General features: G+C 42.1%; 1 protein-coding gene across 4 annotated transcripts in view; it reads right to left on the bottom strand.

Moving 5' to 3' along the window:
- The window catches only part of LOC128886815 (hemicentin-1), a 221,167-nt gene that overhangs the window by 7,058 nt on the left and 198,301 nt on the right, over nt 1-15,808 (bottom strand). Inside the window, exons 19-22 of one of the 4 annotated variants that reach the window (XM_054141986.1) lie at nt 13,444-13,853; nt 11,450-11,557; nt 8,827-8,948; nt 167-736 (exon numbers count right to left, since the gene is read on the bottom strand). In XM_054141986.1, coding sequence (XP_053997961.1) covers nt 167-736; nt 8,827-8,948; nt 11,450-11,557; nt 13,444-13,853 — 1,210 coding nt within the window. The remainder of the gene's footprint in view (nt 1-166; nt 737-8,826; nt 8,949-11,449; nt 11,558-13,443; nt 13,854-15,808) is intronic. The other 3 variants (XM_054141988.1, XM_054141987.1, XM_054141989.1) reach the window with 3 other exon arrangements.

Here is a 15,808-nt window from a genome sequence, read left to right on the forward strand (position 1 = left end):
CGAGCACGCGGATGAGGGCGATCTCGACGATGGATCGCTTAACCGCGATCAATCCCGATCAACTCGCGTTCCAGCAAGAAACGAGGAGTTTCTTCGAGGCAGCAGCAACGTCCTCGAGCATCGAATGCGGGTACTTACTACGAAAGGACACGAGTAGTCGACAAACCTTAGTCTTAGGCAGCGAAGCGTTTTTCGGTGGAAAAACGGGAGGAGGGACGTTCTGATAAGTGTGTTTCGAGGGATCCGTTTTCTTGCATTTCCGTGGCGCTGGGACCGGTGGAGTGGTCGTCGATGCAGCTGAAATCGAGCGATTCGACTCGCGTTCGGTCGACTCGTGCGTCGTCAGAGACGGCGTGTTCGACCTGACGATAGTGTTTAACGTGCTCGTGCTGCCGTTTTTGTGAGGACACCTGTATATCGGTATAGTGTAAAGCTGATACTTCCTGTGAGCGTTCTCGTGCCTGCTACAGAGCCTTAGCGAGTAGAACTGCGAGCGTTTGTGCTTCCTTTGACGTGGCTTCAAGCTATTGTATCTAGGCACAGGTGAGTTATTCCTAGGCATGTTGTAATCGCTATAGTGAGGCCCTAGGTGACTCCTGGTCGATTCGTAACCGGAGCTACCGTCGCAGAGCGATGCCGTTCTGCTCAGCGGACGTGATGAACACGGCGAAGTCGGAGCGGAATGATGCAACGTGCCATGCAAAGCCGAAACTCGGGTAAACATACGGGAAACCAACTAAAACAAAAGACAACCGGCGGCTACTTATGTTCGGTCTCGAGTCTTTGCACTCCAACTTGAATTCAAATCGCTGCTACAGACCTCTTCGTTCGTCGAGGCTATCGACGATTTTCCTGTTTATCAATTGTATGCGCGTGAAAATAATCAAAAATAAGTGGAATTATTTTGAATTAACTTATAGAACAAATTTATCTTATAAATTAATCTTTCGTTTCGTTAAATTGTATACACGTTAATAACGAAAGCTCAATGGTTCGAAACACGGATAACATTTACGTTTATCGATCGGTTTCCGAATTGTTTTCATCGGCGCGAACAATACTATGACGGGATCAGAAGTTTCTAAAAAAAAAAAAAAAAAAAAACGTGAAATAAATCTAGCTATTCTTGATAGCCCCCTCGCAGCTCTCAATTCCAAAAAAAGTTTCAGGAAAATGCGTGGCGTTCAGCTCTTTGTACAGGGTGTGCAACAGCGAGCGATACGACCGGCCACGGGAGAGATTCCTTGTGCAACAGTGAATCGAAAATGTTCGGTAACGATTTCTGATACGAGCCTTTGTTTGCGAAAAAATCGATAGTGAAAATTCGCGGGGTACGCGTGCGATTGAATACGACTTGGCAAACGTGGCTGCCTATTACTCATTATTTCTACTTGCGTTGGTGTTTCGAAACATTGACGGTACCATGGCATTATCAAACTTTTAATTAAATTTCATAGCGGAATCACGGAAAACCGATATTACGTAATGATGTTACGTCGAAAATTGTTACCACGCGGTCGGTAAAGCTGACGTAATTAAGAAAACAGGGAGAAACTATAGCTCGATCCTTCGATTGTACGCCGATTTTATATGAAAATCAGAAAGTACGGAATGTGATGTATAAACGATTAATTAATCTGTGTACACAAGATCTGATATACTTTTCTATTCAGTGAAACTGAATGGAAATATTCGTTTCTAATCGAATACCGAACACAAAATAATGTATTCAGCGTTCGACGATGCCTCGAATATAAATCACAGGTGTATTTAATATTCGATGACACGTATGAATATAAAATACAAACGACTGTCGATACTCGATCATCGCGGAATACGATATGTCAGGCCGTTCATCGCTTGTCCTAAGCGCTGACATTTTAGATACGTTTCGATCGTTACAAAATCATTCGAGTGTGCCCATCCCTGGTTACAATCAATTACAGCAAATCAATGCACGTTTCCGTGGCTGCGATCCGCAACAGCGAGCCATCGATGGCATAGCAATTTTATGAGCACCTACTCTGCGCGTCGAGTGCTTAGAATGGTGCCGCTTCTCCAATAGCTGCACTTGTACGTCCATGTCTAGTGTGCAAGCTTTTTTTAAGCCAATGTACTCAATCGCTCGTGTACCTGACGAATTTTCGCAATGGATGTTCTCGAAAATGGATGTTCGCATGGAAAAATCTAGTTCTACATTCTTTATTCATTTCTATGGACGGTATCTCTCTGTATTCATAGACGAGCTTGCCTCTGCCCAAATAAATGGACGATGCTTTTGTAGTCTTAATCCAATAATATGGATTAGTAACGCAAAGCTTCGTACTCGTTTACTTGATATTGATTCTGGCACAAAGATATAAAAGCTTCTAGCGTTGTGACTGATAAAGCTTTAACAAAACCGGTTTTGTTTGAATAGGAGAATTCGTTTTTTTTTTGCCAATATTCTATTCGATTACGTTAGTCATAACGAATAAACAGAACGTGCTACTGGAATGCAAAATCGCCTTGCGCTAACTTTTTTAATAGATTACAGATATATTTTATATACCCAAATTGCAAAGTTTGGTGGTATTTTGTAAACGAATTCGAAACTGTCGAAACGTGGACTTAAATCACCTCTAATTTCACGTGGATTGCATTACTTTTTGGTTTTATAAAAGTCCCTCGAGTGTGAAAAGTGATCGATTTGGCATGGGATGACATTATTCTTGAAGAATGGAACACGCGAAGCGACAGGTTCTTGCGTTCTCCTCCTGCCAATAAAAAAGAATGTGACAGCACAAACGCGAACATCGGTCGCGACGCGATTCACAGTCAGTGACAATGTCTTCATTTCTTCTGCTCTGGAAAGTAGAAATCAACTATCGGTTTGATCTCTGTTATCGATTTTACATATTCTTCTGATTAAAATATTTGCGACCATGGTTTAGCCGACCAACCATGCGCGAAACCCTTTCAACTTTCTTAATCTTGCAAATTAGTTCGCAACCGGTAACAAGAAACAAAGCCTCGTACCAGCAATTTTTAATCAACGCCACGGAGTTACTTGTGCGCGAGAAATTGTTCGTTTTCGCTCGAATCTCTTAAAAGTCATAACGAACGCAGCTGAAAAAGTGGAAGAGACGTTGCAAGCTCGTAATTGAGATTACAGTGGTCCGAAAAATTCGCTGGCCGAGTATCACTGGTTATTGTCGTTCGAACGTCAACTGTGAGTCTCGGACCAGCGAGCAAATAGGCTGAACAAACACGAATGTTGGCTGCAGAGCGAGAACCGGTCATCGAAACGGCTATTGTCGCTTTTAATTCGTTTCCATCTCACGAGAGGAACGTCCCAACTGTCCTTTTTTATTTGTTTCAGATCCCTTTCAGATATCCGCCAGCTGATTTTTTAATAAAATTACAAAATCATTTTCAATATTGTTATCGAATAAGAGTACAAGCTTACAACTTGTTTTCTATTTTTTAATAAAAACTCGTAGATGACACGAAGGCTGAGAAAATGATCCATCATTCCTACGATTATCTGAACAAAAATCGGATAAAGAATCCAACGTAACAGTTGGGATTCCTTCGTGGGAGAACGAAATTTCTAGCCAGATCTAAGGAAACATCGAAAGGCACTGGCGGGAACGGAAAGCGTTAAAAACGGATGAGGCTCTAGCGAAATAACTTTGCTGATCGACCATAATTGCACCTACCTGGACAGAGCCCAATCACCGGGCTGATAGTCGTCGGGGACAGAAATTGCGTGGAAGTTTTAACGTGAGATCGATAGTTTCGTTCAATGTGGGCTCTCCGGTGCTCGAACATGCGTTCGTCGTGTTTATGACGCCAGCCAGCCGCGATCGGGAAAATTAATTTATTATGCCTATATAACTCTGGCACGAGTCTGGTCGCGATATCGATCAATCGACACGTCGATGACGATTTATGACGCGACCGATCGAAATACTTCCCTGCTCGTAGGGGCACTGATGCGACGGCTCGTGGTTTGCACGGATTCGGTCAAATGTCCATTCATTAACCATTCACGCCAGTCCGATGCTTCTGCTATATTAAGAGGACATTCATCGATGTTGCCTTTCGCTGTCTAGTCCGTTTTAACGCCCCGAAAGTTACTCTAATTCCTGTTGTTCGCGTGAAATTCGATCAGCGTAACGATTATATTGTCGCGGAACACGCTATAGTTTTCTGAGTCGGTGACAATTCGAAAGTTTCAAACTGATAATGGTACTTCTGGCTTTAACTCTCGTTTCCCCGCGTGACTATTAAAATCCTTTTACTAGCGAGCGAATTAAAGACTCGATGACTCGATGCGTTTAATTATCTCGGTTAATCGTCGACTCGCCGAAAAGTACCAGTTTGTTAATTAGCTCAAAGAGAAGATCGGTGTAAAGCTCGCGTAGGGTGTTGAAGCGCAAAAGGTTAACGATAAAGATACAAAGGGAGTCATCTTATTGTCGAGTGACAATTATAACATTTGTAATTATTGAAATGGGATGTCCATTCGAGGTTTCCGAGCATGTCACACGTTGAAAGGGCTTTATACGCGCCCGAGGCTGCGCTGTCATCTTTGATTAGACGCTGACAATTTCGTGTAATCACAGAAGGCCTCGGGTAACGTGAGATGCAAATTGACCAACACTTATCGACTCGCTGATTATTTAGCGTCTCTAGGAAATTGATTTCCGCCTGGCTATTGCTTTGAAATGATGTCGAACAATTACGTTTTCCTCCTTTTCCAATAATTCGTGACTCAAAAGGCTATAAATTTATCCCTTGAGTAATTGCAATCAATTTGAACTACGAGCCATCTCGTCGTTGACAGTGAATGGGTTAATAATCGATCGTGGTTATGTATATGCTCGCTTTCGTTAAATTCAAATGTAAAAAAATCGCATAAAACAAGACCGCACAAAAACAGGTTGACTGTAAACGGTCGCGTACGAGGGAATGCTGGTAGATTTCCAGCGCGATTACTTAGCAAGATCGAAATTTGATGGGAAATCTGTGATATCATGCAGAATTATTTAAACTATACGGAAAGTAATTACACGACCGATAGAAAAGGATCGAAACTCACTTAAACTACCACTCTACCGTACTTTCATCCTCGAACTTTCTAGTTCCATTTGTTAGAAAGTTTGTTCGAGAGTTAATTATTTCTACCGACCCGTTTCCTCCCGGCTTTACCTCGCTGTCGTCGCGACTTTCCGAATTGGAATAATAACGCACACTTGACGCGATCATAGGAGAAGTTTCGCTCGTTTCTATTTCCGAAATTTCGATCGTTTCGGCAAAACCGTAGGAAGCGACGGAACTTTTATTCATTGTTATCCGCTCTTTGACGTCGTGAACCGAACGGCTTGGGAGCATGATGTCAGTTTTAAGGTAAGTGTTCCTTCTATTCGCCACTATTTCTCTCTCCCTTGGAAAATACGGTGGCACGAGGAACTGGAGTTGGAAAAAGAACTGTGTAGGACGGTTCGTTACAACGTTTTTTTTAGGAAACCTGCTTTGCAATTCGAACGAAGCGAGCGATACTCCCGAGGAATCAGCTTTGAATAGTCGTCAGAAGCTCGCCCCGTCTCGTAGCCCAGATATTTAAACTCGTCCCTCCGCGGAGCCTGCATTCCCCTCTTCCTCCCAAAGAAAAAGTGGGAGAGAGAGAAAAAAACGTTGAACTCGAACGAAGGAAACTAGACAGAAAGTGGAATCGGTGTTGTGTAAATGTTTCATTGTTTACGTAGTACTCGAATACCGAAATGAACGCTTTTTAGAATTTTTCTAGTCTATGCGAGTCCCCCGTTTTAGAATGAAATAGTTGAACGTTAATGGACACCACTCGAAAACGAGGAAAAAAATTGACGAAAAGAATTTGCCGATACACGCCGTGATATCGCGTTTTCGAATTTTACCGTGAGAAACGCAACACACGCGTGACCGTACACTTTTGTATCGGATAATCTCGATTGTACAAGAATTGGATAAACGAGATCGATTTACGGATTTTCTAAATATCTAAATCTATGTTATAGAATTAAATTGGTTATCAGAATTGATCGCTTTTATTAAGTCAAAACGTCGACGGGATAACTTGCGAACGTTATCTTCGATGCAATAAATCGAATACAAATTACTATAATTACCGAACGCTGATTTAAGTATAATAAATTATAGACCGTCATCGGTCGTCATAATTAACAAAATGTTATTTGCTCTATCGTTAGTATTTTGAAAATACGAGGTAGCGCGAGACACGAATTAATTATTCATTTCACGTACGATTAATCTTTCAAATTTCAACGCGAGAACCATCGATGCATGATGAATAAGTTGATGCAATGATGGCTCGGAATATTCACCACCCGATGAAACGTTCGTCGAGTGGACAAGTCATTCCACCGTTCGACATCGAAGCGACACGTTAATGCTTTGAGTTTATTTATCTCTAAATACGTCGAGTGTACATCCTGAAAGTAACCTTATCTTTCGTGGAATTCTTATGGGAAGGCTCCCCCGAAGTTCGCGACCCACAGACGTAATTTTCCTCCAGTTCCCATTGTCTAGTTCCCACCGAGACGTGGAAAACATCGATCTGTTTCGCGCGATAAATAATAAAACCAGCTGAAATCCAGCAGCACCCCTAATGCATTGTCTCGCAAGAAGCGGGGAAGAAAGTCGTAGAAGGAGTCGTTAGCTTTTTACGAGGAGGCCTGGTGCGCGTTGAACGGGGGCTGCGGTAGGTATAGTTTATGGCATCTGCCGCGCGAGAAGTGAGGTTAATCCTCTCTTATTTAACCAAGTGGGCCTGTAATGACCGTATCGGAAGCAGGACGGTTCGTATCCGAAGTAATTGAGTATGGACAGAAGCTGAAAGCGAAGAGGCGAGAGAGTAGACGTTAGCCTGGGTCCCTTTTGTCGCCCATCTTCGGTTCCAGAAGCTTTTACCAGACGTGTTCCCGTTCCCAGAGATCCATAATTCAACGCGCGAACCATCCCGACTCGCCGCGAGAGATGAATATGTAAATTATTGATCAGCGGTTATATCGCGTGTTCAAATGTTTATTTATCTGCGCGACGATCGCTCGCGTAAAACGCGAAACATCAGCACACCCGCGGAAACTTTATCTGGATATTACTAGGCGATCATTATCCGTCACGAAATTCGAATCGTAATCGGGAAATAGTTTTCGGGAACGCGTTTAGGCAGGATCGATTCACTGTCCCCGAACTACCAGAGCAAGGGACCCCCTTTAAGATGAGATTCTCGTTAGAGTTTTTGAGAAGAATCACGGCACAGCGAACAGGGATTGAATATTAGCAGGGAACCCGTTACGAACTAGGCACTTTGCGCTTAAAGGCTCCCGCCACAAAGCTACTCCCCGCTAGATCTTTGTACACCGTGCTTCCTGTGTTTCTGACGTCCTCCAGGTTCCCTTTCCGCGAAGGGCAAGGCTCGAACTCCCAGCACTCCAGCTTCTTATAATGCGATTATTTCGTGACGATTTTCCGTGCTGCATTTCGCGGTTAAGAGTCTCGAGAGTTCCCGGTGCTTCTGATATTTTCGACCCCCTTTCATCAGATTACCTTCATTCGTACCCCGAGTTAGCCTCATCCAGGGGGCTCTCCACGCGCCGTTTCGCGCAAGCGAAAACTATTGTCCCATTATTCTGCCCTTGGTGGTTTTTCACGGGAATGGGTTTCTTTCCTACCTCTGTCATCGTCAACCCTCTCAATTTCATTATTTCTTTTTCTCCGTTCAACTTCACGACCGTGGCTTGGCGTTAATTAAGGGAGACCCAACCCCCCACCCCCTACTGTTTCAGTTAAGAAAACGAGTGTTCTTCCAGTGGAACGCCGCGATTTAAACGCCGCGAAATGCGTTGTTTTCGATTAAATAATAATAAAGGTTGAACGTTCCCGCCAACGAATATCGTTGGAGTTGTTGTTGAAAAACGGGAAATTCTACGAACACGATTTCCTCTATTTACTTTATCGTTTCGTGCCCCCGTTCCCCGCTTGGTCTGTTCCAAGGATATTATGAAGTTTGTAAACTCGGGATTGAACATTTTTCCCTTTGCTCGTTGTAACATTGTGCGGGCGCTGTGAACGATATTGATTTTATAAATCGTGACTGGTAAGAATACTCGACGGAAGTTGATAAACGGAGTTTGCTGGTTGTCAATGCACAACTCGCTTGAAAAGAGCTGTTTCTCTATTGTTAAACGAAGTTACCGTTAAACGTCTGCCAGGGACGTTCCGATTCCTTAATATCCTAGGGAGTCTTAACGAGATCGTGTTTACTTTATCGGAGAAACTTGGATGATCCATCGATGATAATCGTTTAAGCTCGTTTCTTTTTTCACTATTTCATTTATTCTTACTAGCTTATCGTTTGTGAGTTATTCCTCCTAAGAAGGAAGTACTTAAAAGAACAGGAAAGAGACGATCAAATCCTTCTCCGAATAAAATATCAGAGCACGACAGTTTCTTTCCCGTCTCCTCAATTTTTGGGGAAAACCCAATCCGCTGTTTTATACGAATATCATCTTGCACACGCGAAGGGAGCAGAAGCATACGGACGCGGTATGGTTCTAGAACAAATCCATGCACGTTTTATGTTTCACTTGAATTTTATGTTTTGTCGGCGAAAATATGAATTCCTGACGCGTGAATTCCCACCGTTCTGTCGGCGAGCGCCTTCCATCGTTCGCATTTCACTAACAAGCACGCAAGTGGAAAACTTACAAAGTAAAAGTATGAGATCATGCTTTAATGACAACCAATGGCAGAACCGTCGGGTATATATATCTTACTGACCTTGTTAGGCGGCGTTTGGATCCCGTGGAAAGGCAGGTTTTCGTAAAACGTCTTTGCCCCGGGCTCGGGAAGACCCTCCGACACGCTGTTCACGTGATTGTTATTCGCAGCTTGATTGGGATCTGTAAGTGCAAATGAAACATGACTTTGCATAATTAAACACGAACGACACGCGAGGTTGAGTATCAGGCGAGACCTACGAGACACGTGATGGTATCCGTTTTGGAAAGTTTCTAGTGGGGGTGGAGTGGGGGTGGGGGTGGGGGTGGGGGGGGAGGGCTGTTTAAGTCAGTGTTTTCCAAACTATGTACGTACTAGGCGCGAGAGAAAGCTTTCGATGCGGATAATTTAAACTTCTCTTCCTGTATTAATAGATTCAGCGTTTAAGTTCAACGATTGTACGCCTGTATCGTCTTTGTAGCATTTTTAATATCCCATTGGTATTCGAACAATCTTACCACGAGTTTACGTGAATCTTCTTTCAGAATAGAAAAGTTTGGAAATCACTGGTTTAAGCGAATGGTCGTCCAGTGCACAAGAGAGAGATAGACAGTGTACGCGTGTGTATGTGTGTGAGAGAGAGAGAGAGAGAGAAGAGAGGAATTTAACTGAAGTATCGATGTGTCATCCTAAATCCTATAACAAGTGAATAGCTATGCCTATATCTACGGTCGTCGTACGTTTGATATACCTCGGACGTCGCAAAGTATTTTTTTTTTTTTTGTGTCGATTATGGTAATGTAAATTCAACTTCAAACTGAACCCTTTATATCGCATAATGTGCTCCATCGGGAATGCATGCATTATTCGTTTCAAATAACGAACTATCGACAATTTAGGTATACGATCTTGAATGTTATCAATAATATAGCAGTAACAGAATTGAAACTACAATTATCATGTGTCCATTTATAGACAGATGGTCGTGTACAGGGTCGAGTTTGATTGCCACTTTATTTCGGGAAATACCAATCGCTGTTTTTTACTATTCGTATTAAATACGAAGAGTGCAAAGGAGCTTTCTCGGCGTGCAACGCGAAGCTTTAATTAAGTAAATTACAACTGTCTCATTGTCGTGTTTCGTAAACACGATATGTACATCTGATTCACGTTATTTGCACACAAATGTTTGTACGTACAGGATTTATAACGAACCGACGACGCTGAAATTGAATGAATCCAATTCGCGTGTAAACATTTAATTTTTCAGTATAATACGGTTCGATGAATAATTTCATTCACGTTATTTACCGCAAGTTACTTTGTTATTCATTTGTAAAATACCTCGAAAAAATATTTATAATCGTCGATCAGATAAACTTCCCTCGGCTATGCCACGCATTTGTTTAACCCGTTCACTCCCAGCCAAATTTAAAATGTTTTGCTTTGGTCGCTAGGACTTGATACAGATGTGTAGTCTAGGTTATTATTTTGGTAATAAAAAGTGATGTTAAATTTGTTGTTTAACAAAAAAGTGTACGATCTTCTTTTGCAATAATTCGCGACTCAACAGACTATAAACTTATCCCTTGAGTAGTTGCAATCGATTTGAACTACGAGACATCTCGTAGTTGACAGTGAATGGGTTAAATACTATTCGATGCTAAGAATCGTTTACACCAGTTTGCTGAAACAATGGCTCTATCACAGAATGAAACATTCGATTAATAGAGATGATTAGAGCATCAACAAAGTACAGGTATACAGTTTTGGGGTCGGTGGGCATTCATTGAGAAAAGCAAACAAGTCTCAACAATCATGCGTTGAAAAATTCATAGTCTCAGAGATTCGCTTATCTAATACGATTATGCATGCTGTGAGTCGTAGGAAATACGGTTTCATTTCAAATTCGTTGTTTTTTTCATCAACCTTCGCTTCCAGTAGTGTACATGTTTCGATATTTGTCACTCGATCGGAACGCATTTGCGTTCAGCAGCGAGATGGAATTCAACATGTGAAATAAAATTTTTTCCTACGGGACTTCGTTCACGAGAAAATCGATTTCGAAAATTCATCGAGCAAACACGCGATTTTTATTTGATGTTTGCACGCGTCAACGACGGTATGCTATTTTCTACTTTAACTGGTTCTACCTGGTTGAAAGACGGTAAGATAATACCAATTCCAACATCGGTGTTTATCGTTACCAACACAAGCAGAAGCAACCACTAACGAACGCGTTTGCTAACGACTTCGAAGTCGACTTTCTCGAGTATTCTCGAGCCTCCTATTTTTAACATCCTTTCTTTTTTTTTAATTTTATACGAATCAGGTCACGTATCGCGTTAAATTAGGAATATTATTGCTGATCGACTCTTGACTTTTTTTTAATTCGTGTAGCACAACCTAATAAAACAACCTGTAAAATGTCAGGAAAACTCAAAAACTTTCCGTGTATTTAAGAGCCCACGTACCTTTTAATCCTCGATCGCTTTAGTTGATCGCGTGCTCTGGTCGTAATCCTGTACGTGCAAACACCACGCGCCGAAAAAAAAAAAGACAGCAAAATTTGTCCATCCGCTGAACGGGTAAAAATCAGCGCAGAGAAAGGAAAATTCGTGTTTAATCGTCGACAGATGCGAACACGCGAGCCATGCGCGTGTTGTACATTTGTGATACGTACCTGCGCCAGGTTTTTTCCGCTTACGGGAAACGTTGCCACGATTCAATTCGCACGATGATTCCGCATGCAATATCCGCTGCCGTGGCGCTATTCTTTTGTAAGTCACAGCTAAGGGAAACACAAAACACAAAACAAAGCAATGACACGAACACATAAAGCCTTTTTTTTTTTCATGCAGCTGGCTGTTACGTGCGACATATCGAAGGGGAATGGTATTTTTTTGTTTGTTTAGGACGATTTGCTGGACCAGGGAAATTTGCATGGTTCATTTGTACCTACAAGGGCCGCTGAAAAATTCTGGAACAACTTCGGAACCTCGACGCTCTTTATAAATTATGTGCCGTTTTTCCTGTGGATCGATGGAAGTAATTTAATCGAACGTGATTTTATAGAGTTAGTAAAAATCAATTGACGGAGAAACGCGCAGAAGGGAACCATGAATTACGGGATAATAAACAACATTGCAACGTCGATACGCAACAACACGAGGCAGACACGATCGAAAATAAATAATACGACATTACTAAAGGATTATTTTAACATTAATGTGACTGTATCATGAATTCGGAATGAATATTGGAAACTGAATGATGCAATTGCGCTTTGCCACGATATATATATAAAAAAAAAGAGCGAATGAAAATACTCGTTATTTTTCGAGGATTATATACGCGTTATTTTCGTACATTGGTATAGCAATTGCAACATCTACATCTGGTGTAAGTAGAGATTTACCAGTAAAAATTACACTTGGTGGATTAACCGCGAGAAGTTTTCATCGTTCCAGACATTTTTCTGATTTTTAAACGCGTTACCTCGGGGCGAGCAAACCCAACGAATCGCGCAAAAGGGGAATAAACAGTATACTTGGAATTAAATCTTCTAAACGCTTTACCAATAAAGGGAATTAAACAGGATTAACGCTGAAAGAATTCGAGAGGTCATGGAAAATATCACACAGAAAAAGCCCTGATGTATGTAAAATATGTAATCACGGGCAATTACCAGATATATCGCAAGATCTGCCCTCTCGAATCCGTTGACGATTTAGTATTGTACGCTTTAAAACGTATTGTAATTTAACAAGCACCGCGGGAGGGTTTAATGGTAATTTATTTCAAAGGATCAAGTGAACTGTTTTTAATGTTGGCAAGCAGATACGCAAACATTATGTAATTTTTCGTTCGAACGGGCAATCGGATCTCCGCGAGCCACCCACGCTTATCAAGTATTCAATGTACTTCGATGAACACTGTGAAATTGCAACCGGCCTGTATTTTTAATTAAGCGTATGCGAATCATTTCCACAACAAATTGAAATTTGGTGCGCTTCATTTCGCGACTCATTTTCATATATCGAGCGTTGCGCGATCAACGCGACGACGAGATTCGAGGAATCATTTTATAAACAATGCGTTAGGACCGAAATTCTCCAAATTTCTATGATGACGGTTCGCGAGCCTTGTAAAGAAAACAATATATAGGGTGTCCCGTAACTAGTGGTGCAAGTGAGTAGGGAGTGATTCTACGTAAAAAATTGAATAAAATTGGTAATTTCAAGTTGTAAAATACAATTGTAGAATATTTCGAAGACCCCTCTGTAAAATTTAAAAACTCCAGAGTCGAACGCGATTAAATTTCCCCGGGCAAACCAAGAAAAGCCACCGCCTTTTAATTTGAAAATGCGTTAATGTGATCACCCTCAGGAAATTGTTCGCGTTTTAATTTGCATTTTCCCATGCCGGACAAGCGAGCGTCCGGCGACTCGGGAACAGGCACTGTATAAATATTCAAGGATCATACGGGAAGCTGGTACACAAATATGAATTCAAGCTTCCGAATAAAGTCGGACGAAATTAACAGGCTGACAGGGTTACAATTTCCTAGCCCTCGTAAAATGTAGTCGTCAAAGTTTCAGGCGTCTCGTGCCTGCCAACTTTAACGGGACAGTTCTACGGCCACGCTCTCGGCTGAGGGTGTACACGCAGACTCACCTGTCTTCTCTCTGGAAATGCCTGGCAAAGTGGCCTGCTCTTTAAGCTGTACTCCAAACATGGCTTTAATCTTATTAGCCCTGGCAATCATACCGTCGTCATGCAGACTAGAGACGGTCAGACTCCTCCGCGCGTTCTCCTTCCTCCTGCGGAACACTTTGGCTGGCACTTTGACGATCGTCGTTTCCATTAGGAATCGATCGGCCATCGGCTCGTCGCGTCGTCTGGCGATCAGTTCGTTTCGCAGGGTCTCGCTGGCACGAACGCTGAGACCCGATCGCAGACTGTGGCTCCGATTGATGTGCACCAGCACGCCAGGCTTCAACGGCCACCTTGGCGCCGGTGTCGGATGCACAGGTGCCTGGGTCGAGTGCGAGGACACCGTAGGACTCGGTGGCCCACCGTCGGGACTGTGCAACGATTATTTTTCATGCCAGCGATCTAATCGCGTTTACTTTTTTAGTACTGTGTCTTCGGAAAGTTTTCCCAAAAAGATTCGAGAGGAAAGGTATATGCCTCTTAAATAACACGTTCACTGCCAGACTGACACGCTTGAAAATTTCTGCTGCGACTAAACTTTGTTTATAGATTATTAGAAACTACATAATCAAACATTCGTAGTTCAAATATTTCATTCGAATTCATTTTGTTTGACATTTAACTTTCAGAATTAATTTTATTTTATTTTGTTCTTAGGTGAAAAGCGCTGTCACGCATATACGAGTGACGTGGCGATCAACGTGTTGAGAAGGGTTGAGAAGGGTTCAAGATGGTAGTTTCACGGACTCAAGCGTGAAAATAATATTATCGTAATCGAGATGAAAATGTTTAGTTTGCACGTGAGCGAAATAATTGTATACCATTACCATTACTGTACCAGTAATAAACAGCTGTTAAAATATTGAGGTGTAACGTCTCGAGAGAGCTTGCCAATTACTAGAAGGGTGGTAAACAAAGCAAATTGAGAAGTATTTTCAAGGCATCGCGGTTCTATAACAAGATAAACTGTGCACATTTAATTGGACTCCTAGTAAAGATAGAATATTGACTTTCCGTTAATCAGACATTTGTTCCGAAGTTTGAGGAAACGCTTGAATAATACAGTAGGGTACAGTATGGACACAGCACTTAAAAAGGTTACTCTCGAAGATAAAACTGAAAAGAAGAATCCTTTTGATTGCTTTCGCTTTGCTTCGCAAGGTACTAAACTATTGAACGTTAACGCGATGCCCGACCCTTTCGAACTTTTTAATTAAAGTTCGAAACGATCGTACCTTCCTTTGAGTATTTTCCAAATAATTTTCCATTTTCATTGTAACCGATTCCGCGAGTTTAACGGCGAAAACAGATTTATTGTTGGGAAAGTCTCTGTAACGCGAAAACAGGTTAATCGATTCAAAAGGTTTTAATAAATATAGAAAGAATCCCGCCGTGCTTCGACGGTTTCCCTGTTTTTCGAACAATAATCCCCCGGTTGAATATCGAATGGTTCGAAAATCCCGGCGCGAAAGATATCCCTGGCGATATTTTCGAAAACCACCGAGAACGGAACACGCGACGCTAAGTTTAGCAATTCAAAATATGAAAGTCACAGTTCCATGATGCTTTGGTAATAAAATTCGTTTTTTTTCGCTCTTCGTACATGATGAATTGCATATGCATAGGATGCAGGGGGTGGTGGCGGTTTATCGAAGGTCACTGTTCGAAATGGGAGTCTATCTCTTTATTTTTGTTTACAACTTGTCGCTATTCCTGAGCTACGATTGTTCTCAATACCGATTAGATTTGATTCGAGACGCGACAGGATTAAAATGCATCGAAGCCAAGTAAAACCTCATGTCGTTCCCGTTGAATTTTTCAACGCTTGTTATACCATCTGCCGGTCTAATAAAGGTACACCGATAATGGTTCAATTTCAACAACGCTTGCTTACTTATTTAAATTCCGGCGCGACGTTAACGAACGTTCTAAATATTCTCGTCGCGTTCGATAGCAGAGCGAGTCGAAAAATGTACCGCCGAAAAGGATTCTTCGTTTCAGGTCACGATTAGAACGTCGGCCGTGTCAATAGGAAAGAGAGAAAGCTTTCCGCTCATCGAGCATGCAACCCTTCACCTACCTTTCACCTCGCAAAAGTGTCACCGCGACGGAATAGAGTGGTGCCATTGTAACGGAGATCAACTGGTACAACTAATCGTCTCTAAATTATGCAACAAAGGGCGCCAGTGGACGCTTTGCATTCGAATAACAAAGAACTTCGCCGTCCTATTCATTTACACGTGCAACCCTTACCTGCCTCACCTCTACGCAGACTTCGACAGTAAACTATTATAAGCCGGAAGTGGTCACTAAATTATGCAACGGA

Source organism: Hylaeus anthracinus, unplaced genomic scaffold, assembly GCF_026225885.1.
Source record: "Hylaeus anthracinus isolate JK02 unplaced genomic scaffold, UHH_iyHylAnth1.0_haploid 11985, whole genome shotgun sequence".
Classification (NCBI taxonomy): Eukaryota; Metazoa; Arthropoda; class Insecta; order Hymenoptera; family Colletidae; genus Hylaeus; species Hylaeus anthracinus.